Below are 20,238 nucleotides of genomic sequence, written 5' to 3'. Positions count from 1 at the left end.
CAGCATAATTGAGTACAGCCCATTTCTCAGTGAATATTTTTCTCCATTTCTCAGTGAATATAGGCAATGCATTTTGGTGTGTTTAATTTGATATTGATTTATTTATTCAAATAATATTTTAGTCAGCAAACATATTTAGAAATTGAAAGATAATACAATTAAATTCAAGCAAAATATTGCAAAAAAAAAAATTACAACCTACAAAATTTCGTTTAAATTTTTTACGTTTTTTCCTTCTCTTGATTTTTTTTTTCTCTGTAATAAATTCATATTTAATATTTTTGTATAACATAAATTTGGCTGTACTAGTTTTTGGAGCGTTATTGTAAGTTATTATGTTAGATTAGCTCCAGATTTAACTTCAGTACTGACTAATCTAATGTATATGCACAAATATAATATTCAATATATGTAATATTTTCCTATTAAAAATATCAGTTGAACAGATAGATTTGTGAGGGGTGTACTTATATATGCTGAGCACTTAATAAATGTGTGTGTTTATATATATATATATATATATATATATATATATATATATATATATATATATATATATATATATATATATATATATATATATATATATATATATATATATATATATATATATATATATATATATATATATATATATATATATAAATATATATATATATATATATATATATATATATATATGTATATATATATGTATATATGTATGTATGTATGTATGTGTGTGTGTGAGTATGTATGTTTAACGGAGAGATTTTTTTTCAACACATTTCTAAACATAATAGTTTTAATAACTCATCTCTAATAACTGATTTATTTTATCTTCGCCATGATGACAGTAAATAATATTTGACTAGATATTTTTCAAGATACTTCTATACAGCTTAAAGTGATATTTAAAGGCTTAACTAGGTTAATTAGGCTAACTAGTCAGGTTAGGGTAATTAGGCCAGTTATTGTATAATGATGGTTTGTTCTGTAGACTATCAAAAAAATGTAACTTAAAGTGACTAATAATTTTGACCCTTAAATGGTTTTTTGAAAATTAAAAACTGCTTTTATTCTTGCCGAAATGAAACAAATTAGACTTTCTCCAGAAGAACAAATATTATCAGACTGAAAATTTCCTTGCTCTGTTAAACATCATTTGGGAAATATTTAGGGGGGCTAATAATTCTGAAAAAATAAAAAAATTAAATGTAAAAAATTAATTAATTTTGATAAAATCAATGTCACATGATTATAGTTGATTACAGCAATTCACAATCACTAGATCACAATAAAAAAAACGGTTAAATTAAATAATGTGTTGTCCTCACAATGTAGTTATATTATTGTTTGTATTATTTAAGCATTAAATGCAGTATTGTCAGATTTTTCTTTTTCAAATATCACAGATTAATAGTTAAATATTCATGGAATATTTATTAATAAATCTTATTGTAGTTCATTTAATTATTATTTATATTGAAATATCTACTTCAAATATGTGGTAGTTGTGTGCTTTTCTGTGCTTATCTAGCTACTGAAATTGTCTTTATTCCAAAGTCACTTTGTATTATTGTCCAGTAAATAAATCTGTATAATTCAGAAAATGATCTGATTGTAATGACTCTCCTGCCCTCTACTGGTGATAAGAGAAACAACAACTTATTTTTATTTTTACTATTGTAGATCATTTATTAATCCACTTATGTACAGTTTACATGTATTCATTTAGTAGACACCCTTATCAAACGATAATAAATCGTAATAATAATTAAAAAGTAATAATCCAACACAGTTTGGAAATCTGAAATTACAACTTTGTACATATTATATAAACAAATATTTGTAATGCCCTATATTTTATGCTATCAAGCAATGATTTTTATCTAAAGTGACTTTAAAATGTAAAATGTATTTGTAAATGTAAATCTGGTAACACATTAAAATAATGGTCAGTTAGTTAATGGTAATTAATATATATATATATATATATATATATATATATATATATATATATATATATATATATATATATATATATATATATATATGTATATATATATATATGGTTTCCGCTACATTCATTCTTCCACGGCTACATTACAGCTTCTCATTCAAAACTTTTTTTTTTTTAATAGCAGGTGATAATCGCACCAAAACGTATTAAAGGGTAAGTGAATTATAACAGCGCAAACTTTTCTGTAACAATAGTAGTGCTCTGCGTCATTTGTTTAACCCTTTAAGGTTACGTGCTGATTGGCTGACAGGTGCGTGATGCGTGAGGCCAGCAAACACGACGTATAGCCATTTCACTTTACTTCAGGATGCATTAATGCTACTCTGTAGGTCTATTGGAGACATTGATAAAAATTTTCCTAGCAAATCTAATAAATGCTGGAGACATACCCGTTACATAAACGCTCTAAAATAAATTATTTATTTATTTATGAATTATTCTTAATTCATTTAGTAATGCAAGATTAAAATCCAACATTAGTTAATGCACTGTGAGTTAACAAGATCCAACAATGAACGACCTTATTTTGAAATACTAAAATGAAAAAAGATACATAAATACTGTGAGGAATGTATTGTTCGTTGTTTGTTCATATTAGTAAATACATTAATGAACATTTACTAATGGACCATTATTTTAAAATTACCATAAATCCTTCAAAATTGGCAGAATTTGTATCAACAGTAAGTCTTTAAAAATGCTTTCCTGTTTTTATTGTATGTGTTATTAATTGTTATTAATGTCTTTAAAGTTACAAACCTTTTTTATTGTAGAAACAACGTTTATAAAACGTTTATAAAACGTGTGTAAATCGTATCTGCTTTTGCCATGAAATTGCCAGTGTTTCTGATTTGACAGTGAACCCAAAATTGTTTCTTTCTCTCAAATTGCAAGCATGTCTGCGCTACTCCGAGAAAACGGCACTGTCAGTGAGGCCTTCGAGCAGGTCATAGAGGTTCCTCTTGCGAACAAACTGTCCCGTCAAGATGGAGATGGAGAAGAGCTGGACAAAGAGGAGGAGGAGAAGAGGAAACATCCTTTTTTGGCCTTCAGAGAGAATGGCAGCACACATAACGTGAGCGAACTGAATGAGGAGCCGACGCTGTAGAGTTCAGGTCAGTCCAGACACAACTTCAGTTTAATTCTGAATCTCATCAGTTTACAATGTGTATGAAGTAAATTATAATAAAAATATTTATAGTAATTCACTGTTATAATAAAATTAATAGTTTTATTCTTATGAATATTTAGTTATATAACACACAAACACACAAATTTGAACAGCTTGGGATTTTGTGTGTGTGTGTGCGTGCGTGCGTGCATGTGCGTGTGTGTTTTAAGTAAACATAGACTATATATTTTGGTTCATATATACCCTAGTGGTGTAACGGATCACAAGTCTCATGGTTTAGATCACACCAGGGTTTTTGAGTCACCATTTTTTGTATCACCATAAAGGGAAGGGACAAATCTCATTTGCTTTGTTTATTACAAAAAAAAAAACTTTACTGCACGAAACTTTTTAACAAACTTTAGTTAGAACCTGTCATTTTAATAAAAAATAAACATCAAGAAATAACCACCTGAATAAAAAAAAGTAAATATTTAATAGTGTGAAAAATAATCCTAATTGTATAAATTTAACATTATAATCTTGTACAACACATCATATTTATGTTTTAGTCTCATTTTCAATTAATGATTCAATAATTCCCTTATAGAACTTCATTATATTACAAGATGTGTCATTTTTGAAAAACTATTCAGACATTTTTAAAGTAGTTTGTCGCCACCTATTGGTTAAACAATGTAATTGCTACAACAGCGTCAAGTTAAACAGTGATTTTAATCTTTACCATAAACATCAGTGTTTATATCTGAACTGGGTCAACTGTTATCCCCGCTGTTAAACTGCAGCGCATTAGGGGATTAATAAACTTGCAAATCATCATCATTTATGATTTTTGTTGCATGGGTGATTGAATTGAGATCTCGAGCTTTTAATGGTTAATTGTACAGCTTTACATGGAATGCATTAATGCAGGCTAAACAAGTAGTGACGGAAAACACCTTTAATAAACTAAGAAAGCATTTAGGTGCCTCCACAACTTCTTCCATCATTGTTATATTTTTACAAGTGTGATTTGAATGACGCAGGAGGTGATCTCTCTACACTAAAAGTCTTGTTGTCGATCTCAGTTGTAAGACCACAAATAATAGCTTGACTTCTAGTTGATCATTTGGAAAAGTGGCAGAAGGTGGATTTATCAGATGAATCATCTGTTGAACTGCATCCCAATCATCACAAATACTGCAGAAGACCTACTGGAACCCCCATGGAGCCAAGATTCTCAGAGAAATCAGTCAAGTTTGGTGATGGAAAAATCATGGTTTGGGGTTACATTCAGTATGGGGGTGTGTGAGAGATCTGCAGAGTGGATGGCAACATCAGCAGCCTGAGGTATCAAGACATTTGTGCTGCCCATTACATTACAAACCACAGGAGAGGGCAAATTCTTCAGCAGGATAGCGCTCCTTCTCATACTTCAACCTCCACATCAAAGTTCCTGAAAGCAAAGAAGGTCAAAGCGCTTCAAGATTGGCCAGCCCAGTCACCAGACATGAACATTATTGAGCATGTCTGGGGTAAGATGGAAGAGGAGGCATTGAAGATGAATCCAGAGAATCTTGATGAACTCTGGGAGTCCTGCAAGAACGCTTTCTTTGCCATTCCAGATGACTTTATTAATAAGTGATTTGAGTCATTGCAGAGATGTATGGATGCAGTCCTCCAAGCTCATGATGGAGTCAGACACAATATTCATTCTGTTTTCACTGCAGCATGACTTTATTTTCTATACTGGACATTATTTCTGTTAAGTGACAAGACGTTTGTCTTAGCAAAGTCAGACCTTACTGTCCTAATTAAATAATTTAAAATCAAGGCATGATCATATTTTATTTTGGTAAAATAAGCGTAATCTAGAGGCCTTTGCCTTTCATATAAGCCACTTCTGATACCAAATGATCAGAAGTCAAGTTATTATTTGTTGTGCATAGGCGACAAGACTTTTGTCAGGTAGTGTATGAACGTTACAAATTTAGTGGGTTGTGATCCGTACAGTTGATCCATTACACCCTTAGTAAACAGTAATAATCATTAAAGGAGGAGTGTGTTGCAAGAAAAATAAATAATTTTAATTAAATGTAATATCTATATGGTTCTATTGATGGTTGACCCTGTCATATTCACTGGGGTGTACTGATAATTCTTATCCATATTAAACATTTTAATTTGTTCATTATTAATAGTTGTAAAATTGTATGGAATTAATGTTTGATAGTAATCTGAAGCTCATCTTGATTACTTAATATAATATAATAATAATTTCTTTATTATTTTGTCTTTTTCCATTATAGATGTATGAACATTTGTAATGGTGGAAGTGCGACATGCAACACAAGAAAGAGAGATACTAAGAAAATAAAGTACTTCCCTTCATCTGATCACAACCTAAAATGGCAAACCAAACCAAATCTCTCTCGGCCGTTCTCTTGATATCTGCTTCCGGTTATCGTTCTCCCCCAAAACTGAAGTGGTTCGTTCCAGAAACCACATCTTCCATCACTGGGGGAGAAACCACTGAAGCCACATCTAATACTTGAAGAGAAATATGCTCTCTTTCGTGGAAGCTCTTGCGAAGTGCTGACCGTAAGGAATGTGTGACTATCGAGAAAATGATGTGTGTCATGCCGGCGTCACTTTACAGCAAAATCCTGTCGTTTTGCCCTCGATAAGCCAGCAGTTTGAGTTGGCTGAACTCTCTGCTTAGTTTTACGATTACTGTTTAAATGAAGAGAGCATACTTTCTTCCCTCTTTGTAAAGCTTGAACGGATTATTGCCTCTATGCATTCATGCATCTATGGTCGCTCGTCTCATTCCACCCCAGTATACGCAGTTGGAGTGAACGCAAAATGATTTGTTTTTTCTATTAAGTTTGGGTTGTTTGAATCTCAAAAAATAACCAACATATATTTAACACAAAGTTAAATGGAATACGTGCATATTATTTGTTAAAATGAAGCATATTGTCCTCAATCATAATTATTATGGCATAAAATGTAGATACTGTGTAAATTGTGAAGTGTGTATATATGGAAAGTTACCAAAATGTTCTACTGCCTTTAATTTAATGCTGATTTAAAAAATAAAACACCCTTTCACATTCGATTTTGTGTTAAAATATATATAATTTCTTGGAGATTCACCCAACTTATGGTTTTCTAGCCGTGTTGTTTTTGTGTAGCATTAATCACAGACATCCAAAAACAACTTCTATCATAGGAACATACATGTATATGCGAAGTAATGTCTACTTCATCAGTAAATCCCAAACTAATCATTGAAAATCACGAGAGTTTTCAAAAGCTATAATAATAAAAGTATGCAGAATCTCTTTAAATCTGAAATGCTGCTACCTTTCGTCTTTCCTCTGCCTTATCAGATGAAGTGAAGTTTGGGGGGTTTGTTTAAGGGCTGATTTGTTGTTGTTGATTTTTGAGATGTCCTCCTAACACATTGCTGCACCATTTAGCCATTTCCGTTACAGCTCTATGAAATGCCAACATTAATTAGTCAAATGGAAAACCAAGTATCCTATATTGGTACCAAGTATACTATATAGCAGTGTTTGTGAACCCTGTTCTTGTAGGCACACCAACGGTACATATTTTGGATGTCTCTCTTATCTGATCTGGTTTTTGAGTCTCCTAAAGTTCTGATGAGTTGATTTAAGGTGTGTTTGATTAGGAAGAGGATGAAAATGTGTACTGTTGCTGTGCTTTCAGGAACAGGGTTGGGAAACATTTCTATATAGGACATGTTGTAAAGCTATTTATTAGCATAGGACTGTCTCTGTTTTTGTTGTGATCAGTTTCGCTGAATGTACCTTGCAAAAAAAAAAAAAAAAGGATGAAGCAGCAGCAACAGGGATCAATTACATATCTCCAATGAAGAAATTGGAAATCTTGATATGCAAACTCCTCATAAATGTTGCACAGAATCTCACGTATGATGGCGGGTGAAGGTTTCAAACAAGCACAACTTGTTTACTGAGACGTCAGGGCAGATTTCTCAGTCCAGACTTGTTTATAGAGCATTTCTGGTGTTGCACCCATGTGTCCTTTACCTTACCGACAGCACTGATTACCACTTTAAAAAAAAAAACAAGAACGAAGCATTTTTTCCCAAACAAGTCAATCTATATGCATGTACAAATGATGAAAATCAATTAAACTTTTTAACTGGAAACCACTTGGACTGGTTTGTTTTCTTAATATGCACACTGTAAAAAGCGATTAGTACCTTTACTTTCTTAAAGTGAGTAAACCTGTTGCCTTAAATCAACAAGTTGACTTTACTTTAAAAAGTGTGTTAATCCATAGTAACTTTGAATGGTTAAGTTGACTTATTTTTTTATAATTATGCGCATTATTCATTTACTTAATTATTTTTAGGCAGTGGGTTTACTCACCTTTTTAAGTAGTCAACTAATCACTTTTATAGCAATGGATTTACTCATGTTTCAAGTCAAGCTTTTTACAGTTCAGGTGTTTGTTTCAAATAGAGTTTTCATTTGGTGCATGTGTTTGACATTTTGCTGGCCTAGTTTATACCTTCACAACTGGAACAATTTGATATTTAGATCTTCCAGTGTGCGGTTGAACTATGAAGTTGAAAATAGATGGCAAACATGATTATTTTATTTTATTTCCCTTTTCAAACAGGGTTCTCAAAGTTTTCAGTGATTATAAAGAGCCAATCAAAGTTTTATTTATGTGAAGCAATATTATTATTGTGTTTTCTAATAAGTTTGGGTTACTTTATCATGCAATGCACCATAAAAATATCCAATATATATTTGATATATTTAAAATAAAGTTAATCCCATTTAACTTTGTTTAAATTGAATAAATCTTACTTTAAATATATTGGCTACTTTTCTGATGCATTGCATGAGTCAACCCAAACTTAATATCATAAATTGTGAAAATATGCTTATTTTTATTACCTACATTTTTGCATATTATTTATGTTAAAATAAAGCATATTTATTATAATTATTGTGGCAAAAAGTGTAGATATAGTGTAGAAGTCTGTAAAGAGAAAGTTAAATATGTTCTACTCAATTTAATTTAATGCTGATTTAAAAAAGAAAACAGTTTGAAGACCCCCCCATCCCCCCCAAACAGAGGTATCGAAGCTTTCAGTGGTTATAAAGATCCAATCAAGCATTTACTGTAGTATAACATCAGCTACTAAATGATGACTTTGTCTTTTCAGGTATTAACTCTTTTACATTTAAGAGGAGATCCACTGATACAGTGTTTTTGGTCAATTCTGACTTTACAAAAATAAAACTTGTCCCATACCAATATTAGTCCGTTGCATACTTGCCAGTGTTTCTGAATTAAATTAAATTAAATTTACTGAATAACATGAGTTAAATCCATTGAATTGTCCAAAACTTTAGAGAAAGCTCAGGTTTCAAAAAACAACAACACTATGACAAATTGAATCTTCAGTGGGGATTTTTGCTATTTAATATTTCTTTTTTACTAAATGAGCTTTTATTTGACTTATTATAAAACATATTTATTTGAATAAACTTGCCAAATAAGGCCAGTGCTGTTGCTATAAGTAAACTATAAGTTTATTGCTCCAGAAAAATGTTGACTTTAAATTGCAGTCGGTTTCCTTTATTGTCTAAGACATTTTAGGCCAAACTATTTACTTCTTGCTAGTATTTAATGATTTTGCTCTCATTCAAAAGTCGTGCATCACACAGCCACCATATAATTAATAAATCCTATAAATTGATTGCCAATATGATGACCGCATTCAATTAATCTAAAATACAGGTTTCTAGCTTTCTTTAGAATATCTTATTTTCTGTTCAACACATGTGAGAAACTCAGAAAGGTTTGGTAACATTTTAGTTTGATTAAATAGTATTAAGTAATAGTATATTAATTGATTTAAGTAGTAGTCAATTTTCATTATTGAGTGAACTATCGGTTTAATTGAGTTTTGAGAGTTCATTTTAAGTTAATGTGACCAGGATTTTCATGTTTTCCAGAGACAGTTCTTGTTTTTAGTGAAATGTTCCCATTTTACAGCACAAGCAAAACATCCAGTAAATACACTGAAAAAAGTGTTGCATGCAAAACTGTTGCAAACAATTTATTTGTGTTGAATTTAAACAAACAAATTAAATTTAATCATGTTCAACTCAATTTGTTTGTTTAAATTCAGCCCAAATAAATTGCTTACAACCACTTTACTCAAAAATTGAGTAAATCCAAGGAATCATCTTTGAATAATTTGTTTTCAGTGTACACAGAAAAATCCCAATCAACATAGCCCGCAAGAGTACTATAGCTATCGTAGTGATTTTCACCAGCAGACACAAGCTATGCTGATTACTTGATAAGAGCATTATCATCAAATATCAAACGAGTCAAAGTTATTGGGTTCAAGTTAGGAATTTAATAATTCCATGTTAAATTAAGCATGTCACTAGCTGTGTTTCCATCCAAAGATGTGAATTAAATTGATGCACATAACTGTAATATCGCATAAAAGACGTGTAAATAAAGCAGCGTTTCCATCTAATGAGTCAAAGTGAACAAAATAGTCACTTCCTGATTAACTGGTGCCAAATATCAACAGTAAAAACTGAATTTGCTGCGGTAGGAGAAGCTGCATGCATCTATTCTTTCTTTAATAAATGATTTGCTCATCAGAAGACAGTAAGCTGACAAGCAACGAACGTGTGGTGGCATTTGAAGACGTCAGACGCGAAGCACAGACGCTCTTAACAATTCTGGAGTCCCAAACCCACGCAAGCCAGTGGCGAGGAACAAAACTTCAAGTGAAAGTGAAGGGAGAAACCAGGCTCAGTTGGCCATTTCTCCCCTGGCCAAACTTCTTGTGAAGAGCTGCAGTTTAGGCACCAGGGCCCGGTTTTTCAAAAGTAATCCACTAGGATTTTGGATAACGGATTGGATCAAATCTAGAAAATCTTGGGTTTTTCAAAAGAAAAAACAGATTACATGACTGGATTAGATTACGTAATCCAATTTTGGTTTTGCTCCGGATCAAATCTTTAGTTTGGGTTTTTCAGACCATTTTTTGTAGGATTTGGATCACTTTGATCCAAAAAATCTGGATTAAACCGATCCCATAAGAAGGGTGGATTCAGCGTGGCTTTCATGGCCAAAATGTAATGAAAACTTAAAAAATGTACCAAATAATACTATATTTGGGTCATGCAGTATTTTACAAGATATCCTATTTATTCATAAGGTTTTAATTGTATTTGTTCATCCGTCAGGCTACAGTGTTTACGTAAGCTTTAACGTACAGCAAAGTAGAAAGAGTTTGGCCTCATAAAATAATTTCATGGGTTTCATGGCCAAAATGTAATGAAAACTAAAAAATGTATCAAATAATACTATATTTGGGTCATGCAGTATTTTACAAGATATCCTATTTATTCATAAGGTTTTAATTTTATTTGTTAATCCGTCAGGCTACAGAGATTACGTAAGCTTTAACGTACAGCAAAGTAGAAAGAGTTTGGCCTCATAAAATAATCCCCCAAACAGCTGTCAAAATTGACCAAAAACAATACATTTTATTCTGTCAATAATTGATGTATATATTCATCACAATGGAAAATAGTTTTCTTTTTAGAATATTTATTAGTGATGCATGCGATGATAACAGAATAACCAAAAAAAGGCAATCACTGATTTTTGAAATCACTATCAACAATTGCAAAAAGAGACTGAAAGTGCAGAAGCTCAGCTTCGTCTGGCAAAGGAACAACTGACTCTGAGCAAACTGCAGTAAACCAAGGCCAGACTTGAGATCCGCCTCCTAAAGGCTACTCTCAGACAAGCTGGTCTCTCTATATCAGATGAGGAAGTCTGAAATTATTGTGGAGTTTTTGACATCAAGTCTTTTTTAATTCAATACTCTATATTTGAAACTCGTTATAAATATCCTCAATATACAGTGTTTGTGTTGTAGGTCTCAGATGAGCGGACTGCTGGAAGAGGATGGGGTGGGGTTTTTCTTGTTTTTAGTTTTTTTAAATGTGTGTGTGTTCGTTTAAAATAAAATTTAAGTTATATTGACCCCACACTGGCTATTCTACTTGTTGCTCTTTACATATCTTTAGTTCTACATTCTGATTTCCTATCCTGTTTGAGCACTGTTTATCCAGATTTAGTGATCCTGAAAAGTTCCTATCCGGATCAGATTGATCCAATCCGATGTTCCTTTGAAAAACTGGCTCAAAAAGTAAGCTGGATTACGTGATCACGGGTCGCAAAAAAAGGATTACTTAATCTGGATCAATTTTATCCGAATTAAACCTTTTGAAAAACCGGGCCCTGAGGCTGGACATCCATCGTGGAGAAACTGCATGTGTGTGTGAGTAGGTCACCTCTTATTTAAACACCATTTATTTTAAGAAAAACTTCTTCAATTTCACTTTGGTTGTCTCTTAAAGCAGAAATCTTATTGATTGCACACCAAAAACGGAATTTGAGTGTGAAAATCGTTTTGATGATGGTTAAGAATTGCTTTATTTTAAACACATTTTCTTGGGTAATGTTCGTAAATGTTTCTGGAATCTTTCTCCAATTAAAGTATAAAGCACTGGGTTTAGGCAGCAGTGTGAAAACGCCAACAGACGGGAAGCATAAAATGCATAGTCAAGATGAATGGATACGCTACAGACTAAGAATGGAGACAAAGCGTAATCCTGTAAAGTTTTCAAGAGCATAACAATGTTGTATGGAGCCCAGCCAATGAAGAGCACTATGCCTATGCAAAATATGAGATTGATGGTCTTCCGACGACGTCTTGTTCGAGATTGGGTTATTATCCGAAACATTCTGGCATGGCAAAATCCCATGATGCAAAACGCCATCAAGAAGAAAATGTTTTGTGAGTAAACGGCGACATGTTTTACTCTTAAACTGTCAAATTCACAATAAAAGTTATCATCGTGTATTAAGACTCTGCTATGAAGTGAGACTAACAGCGCAGCCGTTCCACTCATCATCCAAATGATAATGGGAGCGACTGAAAAACATCTGCATTTCTCCCAGTCGGACAGAGGATGAACCACTGCCATGTAGCGCTGAATGGTCATGAGAGTCAAGAACAACACGCTGCTGTAAAAGCCCACGTAGAACAGAAACTTGATCGCTTTACAGCCAATCTCTCCAAATTTCCAACCATGGATGAAGTACGAAGCCCAGAAAGGAAGACCAAAGGTGAAGAGCAGATCTGACAGAGCCAAATTGAGGATCAGGATGTTGATCAGAGATTTAAACTTCTCGTACAGCACCAGAATGACCAGAACCAGTGTGTTACCAATGCAGCTGAACACAACCAGAAGAGCAAAGAAGAGTGGAATAACAATGGATCCGAGTTTGATGACAGCATCTTTCCGGCAGAGTTCGTCTTCTGGCTCATCATCGTGAGTTGTGTACTCTTCAGTCATGATGTTTTCTGGTTAACAAAAATTACATTTGTTATAGAGCTTATTTTAGTAGTAATTATGTATTAAAGGGGACATACAGTGCTAAGCATAATTGAGTACAGCCCATTTTGAAAATGAATATTTTTCTCCATTTCTCAGTGAATATAGGCAGTGTATTTTGGTGCTTTTGAACAAAACAGATTTATTTATTAAAATAATATTTTAGTCACCAAACATATTTAGAAATTGCAAATAAAAATTTCTGCTTCTCTTGATTTTTTTTCCTCTTTTATTGTATTTAATATTTTTGTATAACATATAAACTTTGGTGTACTAGTTTTTGGACTGTTCTCGTAAGTTGTTTTGTTAGATTAGCTCCAGATTTGGCTTCAGTACTGACTAATCTTTTTTTTTTTATATATATATATAATTATTTTTGGGGGGTTTTCACCTTTATTAGATAGGACAGTAGAGAGAATTGACAGGGAAGCAAGGAGAGGGGAAGGATTGGCATAGGACCACAAGCCGGAATCGAACTCGGGTCGCCGCGAGCACCGGAGTGCTTGTGTCAACGCACTAACCACTACACCACTGGCATCGACCAGTACCGGCTACTAATTACGAGCCGCTAATCTAATGTATATGCATAAATGTAATATTGTATAGCTTCCTATTAAAAATATGAATTTAAAAGAGATTTGTGAGGGGGTGTACTTTTATATGCTCAGCGCTGTATTAACCTTTTACAAGATGTAAAATACTGTAAGTCTCTGATGTCAACACAAATAATGTTTCGTAACTCTTTAAAACTGACCCTTTTAGGCTTTGATCCTAATTATGCCATTTTGGTGACTGTCGCTTTAAATTTAAATGAGTTAGTGCTCTTTTCAAAAGAGTACGGAGCTACATATGCCTGTGTGTCGGCACAGCTTTAAGTGAAAAATACAGCTAAGGCTTAAATCTGAAAGTACACCGTTTTAAAACTATTCATTCATCTATAAAAGGGTCGACTCAGCTCAAATGAATCGGCGATGTAACAACTTTTTAGCCATGTCGGCGTGACATCGATACGGAACTCAAGCCCCGCCCATTTGTTGCACATGCAGACCCAGTAAAATTGAAACCCCCTGGCCCCGCCCACAAACACTGTTGAATGAAAAAGAGATAAACAAACACTAGCAGATCCCGGTTGAATCAGTTTCTTCCTCCATTTCACAAGTGTAAGTGCGATTAAAATGGTTACCTTGTTTTCTCTAGCTTGCAAATTATGTATTTAATTGTGTTTTTTTACTTGTAAGCAGAGGTGGGTAGTAACGAATTACATTTACTTTGTTACATTCCTTGAGTAAAATTGTTGGGTAACGTGTACTTGTTGAGTACATTTAAAGATGTGTACTTTTACTCTTACTCAAGTATATTATTAGAGAAATATCATTACTCTTCACTACATTTGGTGATGTTCCTCCGTTACTGTCAAATGATAATAAATGTGATTCATATGAATTGTTTGCAAACATCGCGAGGCGCCGTATTGGAGAGGTACTGTTGCGAGAGGTTGCTATAAAGACGCGTCTCCCGCTTTCGGTTAGAGCACGCACACCTGAATGATGGCTGAAATCGAGGAAGACATGCGAGTTTATACTGCGGTCACGCCACCGCCATCTGTGGTTCTAAGAAGGACGGTCACACTGTCTTGTGCAGTGAGTTTATCAGACCAAGTCACCCACGGCCAAGTCACAGTTTTCACTGTCAACAAGAATAACTTTTAGTTTCATAATGCAATGCATGCTGTACATCGAACTGACATCTCAACATATACATGATTTCCAGCTTCAACCTGAAAAACAGTAGTGGTAAGTGTCAAAATTATCCCAATTTAAACCTTATTAATAGTGGGATAACTAAAAGAACTGCTGTTTAATGACATAACTGATTAGCCCAGCACATATTAGTCATTCACACTGTTTGCCATTAAAAATGTTACATTTAAACACACACATATATATATATATATATATATATATATATATATATATATATATATATATATATATATATATATATATACAGTTGAAGTCAGAATTATTATCTTTGAATTATCTTTGAATTTTTTTTCTTTTTTAAATATTTCCCAAATGATGTTTAACAGAGCAAATTTTTCACAGTATGTCTGATAATATTTTTTCTTCTGGAGAAATTCTTATTGTTTTTATTTCGGCTAGAATAAAAGCTGTTTTTAAATTTAAAAAAAAACATTTTAAGGTAGATTATAATTACCCTAACCTGACTAGTTAACCTAAATAACCTAGTTAAGCCTTTAAATGTCACTTTAAGCTGTATAGAAGTGTCTTGAAAAATATCTAGTCAAATATTATTTACTGTCATCGTGGCAAAGATAAAATAAATAAGTTATTAGAGATGAGTTATTAAAACTATTATGTTTAGAAATGTGTATATATAATTGAAAGTAACTAGTTACTATTTACTTGAGTAATTTTTTCATCAGATACTATTTTACTCTTACTCGAGTAACTTTTAAGATTGTTACTTTTACTTGAGTAAAAATTTCCACAAGTACTTTTACTTGAGTATAGATTTTGGATACTCTACCCACCTATCCCCTATCCACTGCTGTTTGCTGTTGCTATGGCCACCATCAGCTGTTCCTACACACACGTGGCGGTCAAGTTTCAGAATAGTTCAGCTTTTGCCACTGTGTGTATTAATACTGAATGTGTGTCATGGTTAAGAATAGAGCAATATGCTGGTGTTTAACTGCATTGCTTTATTGCACTCCTACATTGGGCTCACACATACACTTTGCACTCTGACTACCCCAAATTGTTAAGAACCCGGGGTGGGCTTGTTTCTCTTCTCGCGTTTAAAGCAGTCAACCAATCGCAATAGACTGTGTCATCAGACCAATTAGCTCAGATTAACGTTGCGCTAAGGAGGGGTTTGGGAACGAATGAATCACTGAACGAATCCTATGAGAGACAATAGGATAATTAGGTATAAATAAATGCATATTATAAGAAAATGACAGTGTTTTTTGACCTTGAATGCATATCAGCCTGTTGTTGGAGATCCGCCAAAACCAAAATATGACCTTTTTAATGCATATTAGGGGCTCTTTAAAATAAAATAGACATTCTGACTGGGAACGCACATTTTCAAAGGAGAGTAACTGACTTTAGCATTGTTTTTCAGATAAACATGTATGTTCAGTTATATTTCTTAAATATCTTCAAACATATGCTATGTTTATGCTTGAGAAGAGTCAAACATACAGCATGTTTAAATAAATAATTCATTCTTACCTTAAACTAGTAAGTGTATGTGGTAGAGTATGACATCAAACTGCTGGTGAACTGAAACACATTGGTTGAGAACTACTTGGCAAACAAGCAAAATAAATCTTGGGAAGGGACTTTAAGAGTTATCTGATGGATGTTGGGAGGGTTTAAGCTCATACCTCAACTTCCAGATTCATTTGGAAACATGAAATGAAAGTGTCACTTTCGAAAGTATTATTGTTGCTGTTCTTTAGTAACACATTTTAAGGTAGTGGCCAAAGTTTCAAAGCTGTTGGTTTACATGACATGCTTTAGTCTGAAGTGGGTGGGTGGAATTTATTGGATGCAAAGTCAGCTCTTGTAGGATGTACTGTAAGTGATGACAATTGAAGCTATATGTTCATTTAACCAACCCTGCAGTTTTTTTTCTTGTAATTGATCAAATGTACGTACAACGCCATCTTGTGCTGACGAAAGTGACTTGAACACACCTGACTTATTTTTACGACTTGGATTATGATCCTTATTACAAGGAGGTCAACTTGTAAGTATGTAACATCCCAGGAAAACATGAACTTTAATCTTGCTAATACTGATTTTTTTCTAAAGTGATTGAAGGCCCCCAAAAGCAGGTTGTCCAGGTGCCAGAGGTAGACTCTTTCAGCTCCAGCAGAAGTTGAACATTCAAATCTGTGATTTCTATATTATTGCGTATTTACAGTGTCTTTAACTAAATCAAGTCCCCCAAATAGGCTTGTCGTCCACAAAATAAAGTAAAGAATCTCAATTGACAATTGGTTCAGCACTGCAGCTGGAGTTCAGCCCCATTAAGGTCTGTATCTTCATATACAATGTTTTGATGTTTAAGAATTTGGACTGAAAGCTCAGGCTAGAAGTCTGCATTCCTGACAGATTTCTTGCAGTGTGGGAATATATTTCCAAATAAAACGCAGTAGTGGTTGGTAACTCCAGGGTAATTTGAAAGGGAGCGGGCGGTCTAACAATATAGCGTTCCCAAGTCCCGATGTTATTTTGGAAGAGCATATCTGATTTCCTCATTCTTATTGAGCACCGGTACAGCCAGTGATCATGACTGTAACACATGATGAATGCATGACCAGTCCTTTCTGCACATGCTTTTTTTTCGCACAGTCTGTGTATGCATCATATGCATAACCAGTCCTCAGAGCGGGCTTTACCATGGCAGAACGAAGTGAGGATGCGCTGTCCTTGAAGGATATTCAGTCAGCACTCATGCCTCATCACATAGGGGCAAACAAGACATTTAGCCGACAATCCTTGCACAACCTACAGTTTTATCTGTTCTCTCTCTCTTTTAGTAGTACCTAATTTTAACGTGAGATTTTGGAAACCTGATCTAAAATTACGGGAATGGTCGAGTTGTGTTGAAAACTATTCTAAGCAGATAGCTGGTGAACAAGCTCCTTTCACACATACAGACCTTTCCGCCAATTTTCCGGAAAGGGATCATGTGTGAACAGGCTCTTTTTGAAAATACAGGTAAATTCGTTCCGTGAATTTTCCGTAAAGAGAAGTTGTAACATTACCTGTAATTTGCCGGAATGCTGCTGTGAACACAGAAGGAAAATTGCCAGAAAAGTGCGTTCATATTTAGAACATCCAATCAGAACATTCAGATGCATTCTCATACGTGCTGTTTATGAAAATAAATGCCTTTGAATATTTAGATATTCTAGACACATTTAGCTGCTAGATGTTAGTCAGATAGCGTTTCTATGTTCCTCCTTAATGCCAACTGTGGAAAAAAGTTCTAGATAACATGCTTATGATAAACCGCTGTTTGTTTACCTTAAAGCTGTGCTTCAGTTGCGTGACGCGTGTGCACGTGTAGGAGCCGGTGAGAGTCAGCACGCACTCATATTATGTACATGTTATGTGTTCCTCTAATTTGTAATATAGACAAATGTGTAAACATTTAGCTGCGGTTAGTGCTTCTGCCTTTAGATGTTTCTTCGACAAAGCAGGTACATGAATGGTAAAGCTTTAAATAAAAGTGAAACCATCAACAAAAGCCTGACCCCTCTATGTTTACAATTACAAGCGCAGCCGTTTAGAGGAAATTTATGGTAATAATGTTAGAATTTACTGGCATTTTGGAATAGATTCGTGAATGTTCTTTTCCGGAAAAATTCAGAACATCCGTGCCTGTGTGAACAGCGCTTTTTTGAATTTACCGGTAAAGTCATTTAAAAAAATTTACCGGTGTGTGTGTGAAAGGGGCTAAAGACTTATATATATTATATATACAGCGGGAGCGGTCAGGTGCAGAATAAAACCTCATGGGAGCGGGATTATAAAAACTGTCTTGTGTAGACCTATAGCTCAAACCTAACCTTCCTCAGCAAAAAGAGTCAAAAGAATAGACCAAAAAGTAACCTAGACTGAGAACTGTCCCAAAGTTCGCTTTACTCATGAAAACTCATTTATTAACTAATTGTAAATCATCCAAAAACAAAAGCATTACTTACACACACTCAAGTGTTTCTAAACTTTTATGATGTTCTTCAGTTTAACACAAAACAAGATATTCTAAAGAATGTTGGAAAAAAGCATCCGTTGACATCTATAGTTGGAACACAAAAATGTAAATACTATGTAAGTCAAGGGCTGTTTTACCAACATTCTTTAGTATCTTTCTTTGTGTTCAACAGAAGAAAGGAACTACTGTATAATAACATATTTTTTTATTTTTGGTTGAATTGTCCTTGTAGTTTATTTGTGTCTGATGCAAAACATTGATTATTTACACTGTGGAAAGACTGAACCCAAAGTGTGTGCAGAATTTTGAAAGTTGTAGGTGAGGTGGTGTTGAGTCTCTAATACAGTACATTTATATTGAATTTTCAACCCTGCTGTACCTAAAACATGATGAACTGTGTCTTCATAATCAAGGTTTTGTTTCACCTCTATCATACAGTAGTCAACATTTGAAGTGTAACAAAAAGTGAATGACAAGAATGGGTATTGTTTTGGGGTTTTAGGACACCTTTGAAAGGTTTTGATTCACTTCCAATGTTGGCTGCTGTATACAGGTTACGAATATGCTGATATTGTTATTCACCTGTTAAAAGGTCGAGACAGATCTTTAATCTTCCATTTTCCTGTTTATGTAAGACCCTGAAGATGCTGTGCTTCCTTCCACAAACCACATTTACACTTGCCACATTTGTCACGTGGAAAAAGCGTTTCACAGCACAAAAACAAAACTGTATAGCCTGCATTGTTTTTCACACAGACAGTTCTCATGCATTTACAGTAAGCCTGAGTGGGAGTATGTGAGGTCACAAACACTTCATTTACAGTACAAGCAAACTGTATATATATATATATATATATATATATATATATATATATATATATATATATATATATATATATATATATATATATATATATATATATATAGGCAAGGCAAGTTTATTTATATAGCATATTTCATACACAGTGGCAATTCACAGTGCTTTACATAAACATAAATCAGAGACAAGTATAAAAAATAGAAACCAATAATATAAAAACTGATAAAAAAAATTTTTTCATACTCCAAAACACCGGTGTATCATATTTTCTCATTTTACTCTGAGACTTCCCCATTCTGGTGATCAAGCCACCCCCCCAAAATAAAAAATGTCACCTAAAATCGAAAAGTTAAGCTTTATAGCCCTAATTACGTGCCCCCCAATTTCAACTTCCTTCAAGAAGTAAATCGCATGGCCCCTGATTTTAACCCCCATCCAGGAGTAAATCGCTTTAGCTAGCCAAACAGTTATCTGTGGCGCATCATTGTCTCGGATCTCACTTATATTAATTACGCTGCTATCTCACAGAAACGGATCTACCAGTATGGTGATTTGGCCCAAGTTGTTGGAGCACATCTGATCATTTCTGGAAGCTGATTCCAGCAGTGAGGGGCGTAGTAGCTGAAAGCAGATTCACCCTGCTTTGACTGAACTCTTAGAATTTCTAGTTTATATGATCCTAAAGATCTGAGTGATCTGTTAGGTTTGTATTCAGTGAGCATATCTGTAATGTATTGAGGTCCTAGGCCATGTAGTGATTTATAGACAAGTAATAATACTTTACAATCTATTCTGAATGTAACTGGGAGCCAGTGTAAAGACCTGAGGACAGCTGTGATGTGCTCTGATTTTCTGGTTCTAGTTATTTTATTAGATTAGCTACAGATTTGGCTTCAGTACTGACTAATCTAATGTATAGGCACAAATATAATACTGTAAAACCTCCAATTAAAAAATTCATTTAAACATAGAATTTTGAGCGGTGTACTTGTATATGCAAACAAATTCTGGACACTTTTCTTTTCAGTAACATTCA

At 33.8% G+C, this 20,238-nt stretch overlaps 2 protein-coding genes across 5 annotated transcripts in view; one reads left to right on the top strand and one right to left on the bottom strand.

The window, feature by feature from the left end:
* map7b (microtubule-associated protein 7b) overlaps window positions 1–7,317 on the top strand; it is an 80,129-nt gene extending 72,812 nt beyond the window's left edge. For all 4 annotated transcript variants that reach the window (XM_056449347.1, XM_056449346.1, XM_056449345.1 and 1 more), the window contains 2 exons: window positions 2,897–3,117; window positions 5,423–7,317. In XM_056449347.1, the coding sequence (XP_056305322.1) occupies window positions 2,897–3,110 (214 nt within the window). In that variant the 3' untranslated portion in view covers window positions 3,111–3,117; window positions 5,423–7,317. The remainder of the gene's footprint in view (window positions 1–2,896; window positions 3,118–5,422) is intronic.
* Window positions 7,318–11,659: 4,342 nt separating this feature from the next.
* On the bottom strand, window positions 11,660–12,586 carry LOC130217722 (chemokine XC receptor 1). Its single transcript, XM_056449904.1, has one exon. It carries the CDS (start codon window positions 12,584–12,586, stop codon window positions 11,660–11,662), a length of 927 nt encoding a protein of 308 aa, XP_056305879.1.
* Window positions 12,587–20,238: the final 7,652 nt, after the last annotated feature.

The sequence above is a fragment of the Danio aesculapii genome, chromosome 23 (assembly GCF_903798145.1).
Source record: "Danio aesculapii chromosome 23, fDanAes4.1, whole genome shotgun sequence".
NCBI classification, from domain to species: domain Eukaryota; kingdom Metazoa; phylum Chordata; class Actinopteri; order Cypriniformes; family Danionidae; genus Danio; species Danio aesculapii.
The sequence above is the reverse complement of the archived record's forward strand: the minus strand, read 5'-3'. Positions and strand labels throughout refer to the sequence as shown.

Coding starts and splice junctions, on each gene's coding strand:
- LOC130217722 (XM_056449904.1), bottom strand. CDS start 12,586: ATGACTGAAGAGTACACAACTCACGATGATGAGCCAGAAGACGAACTC.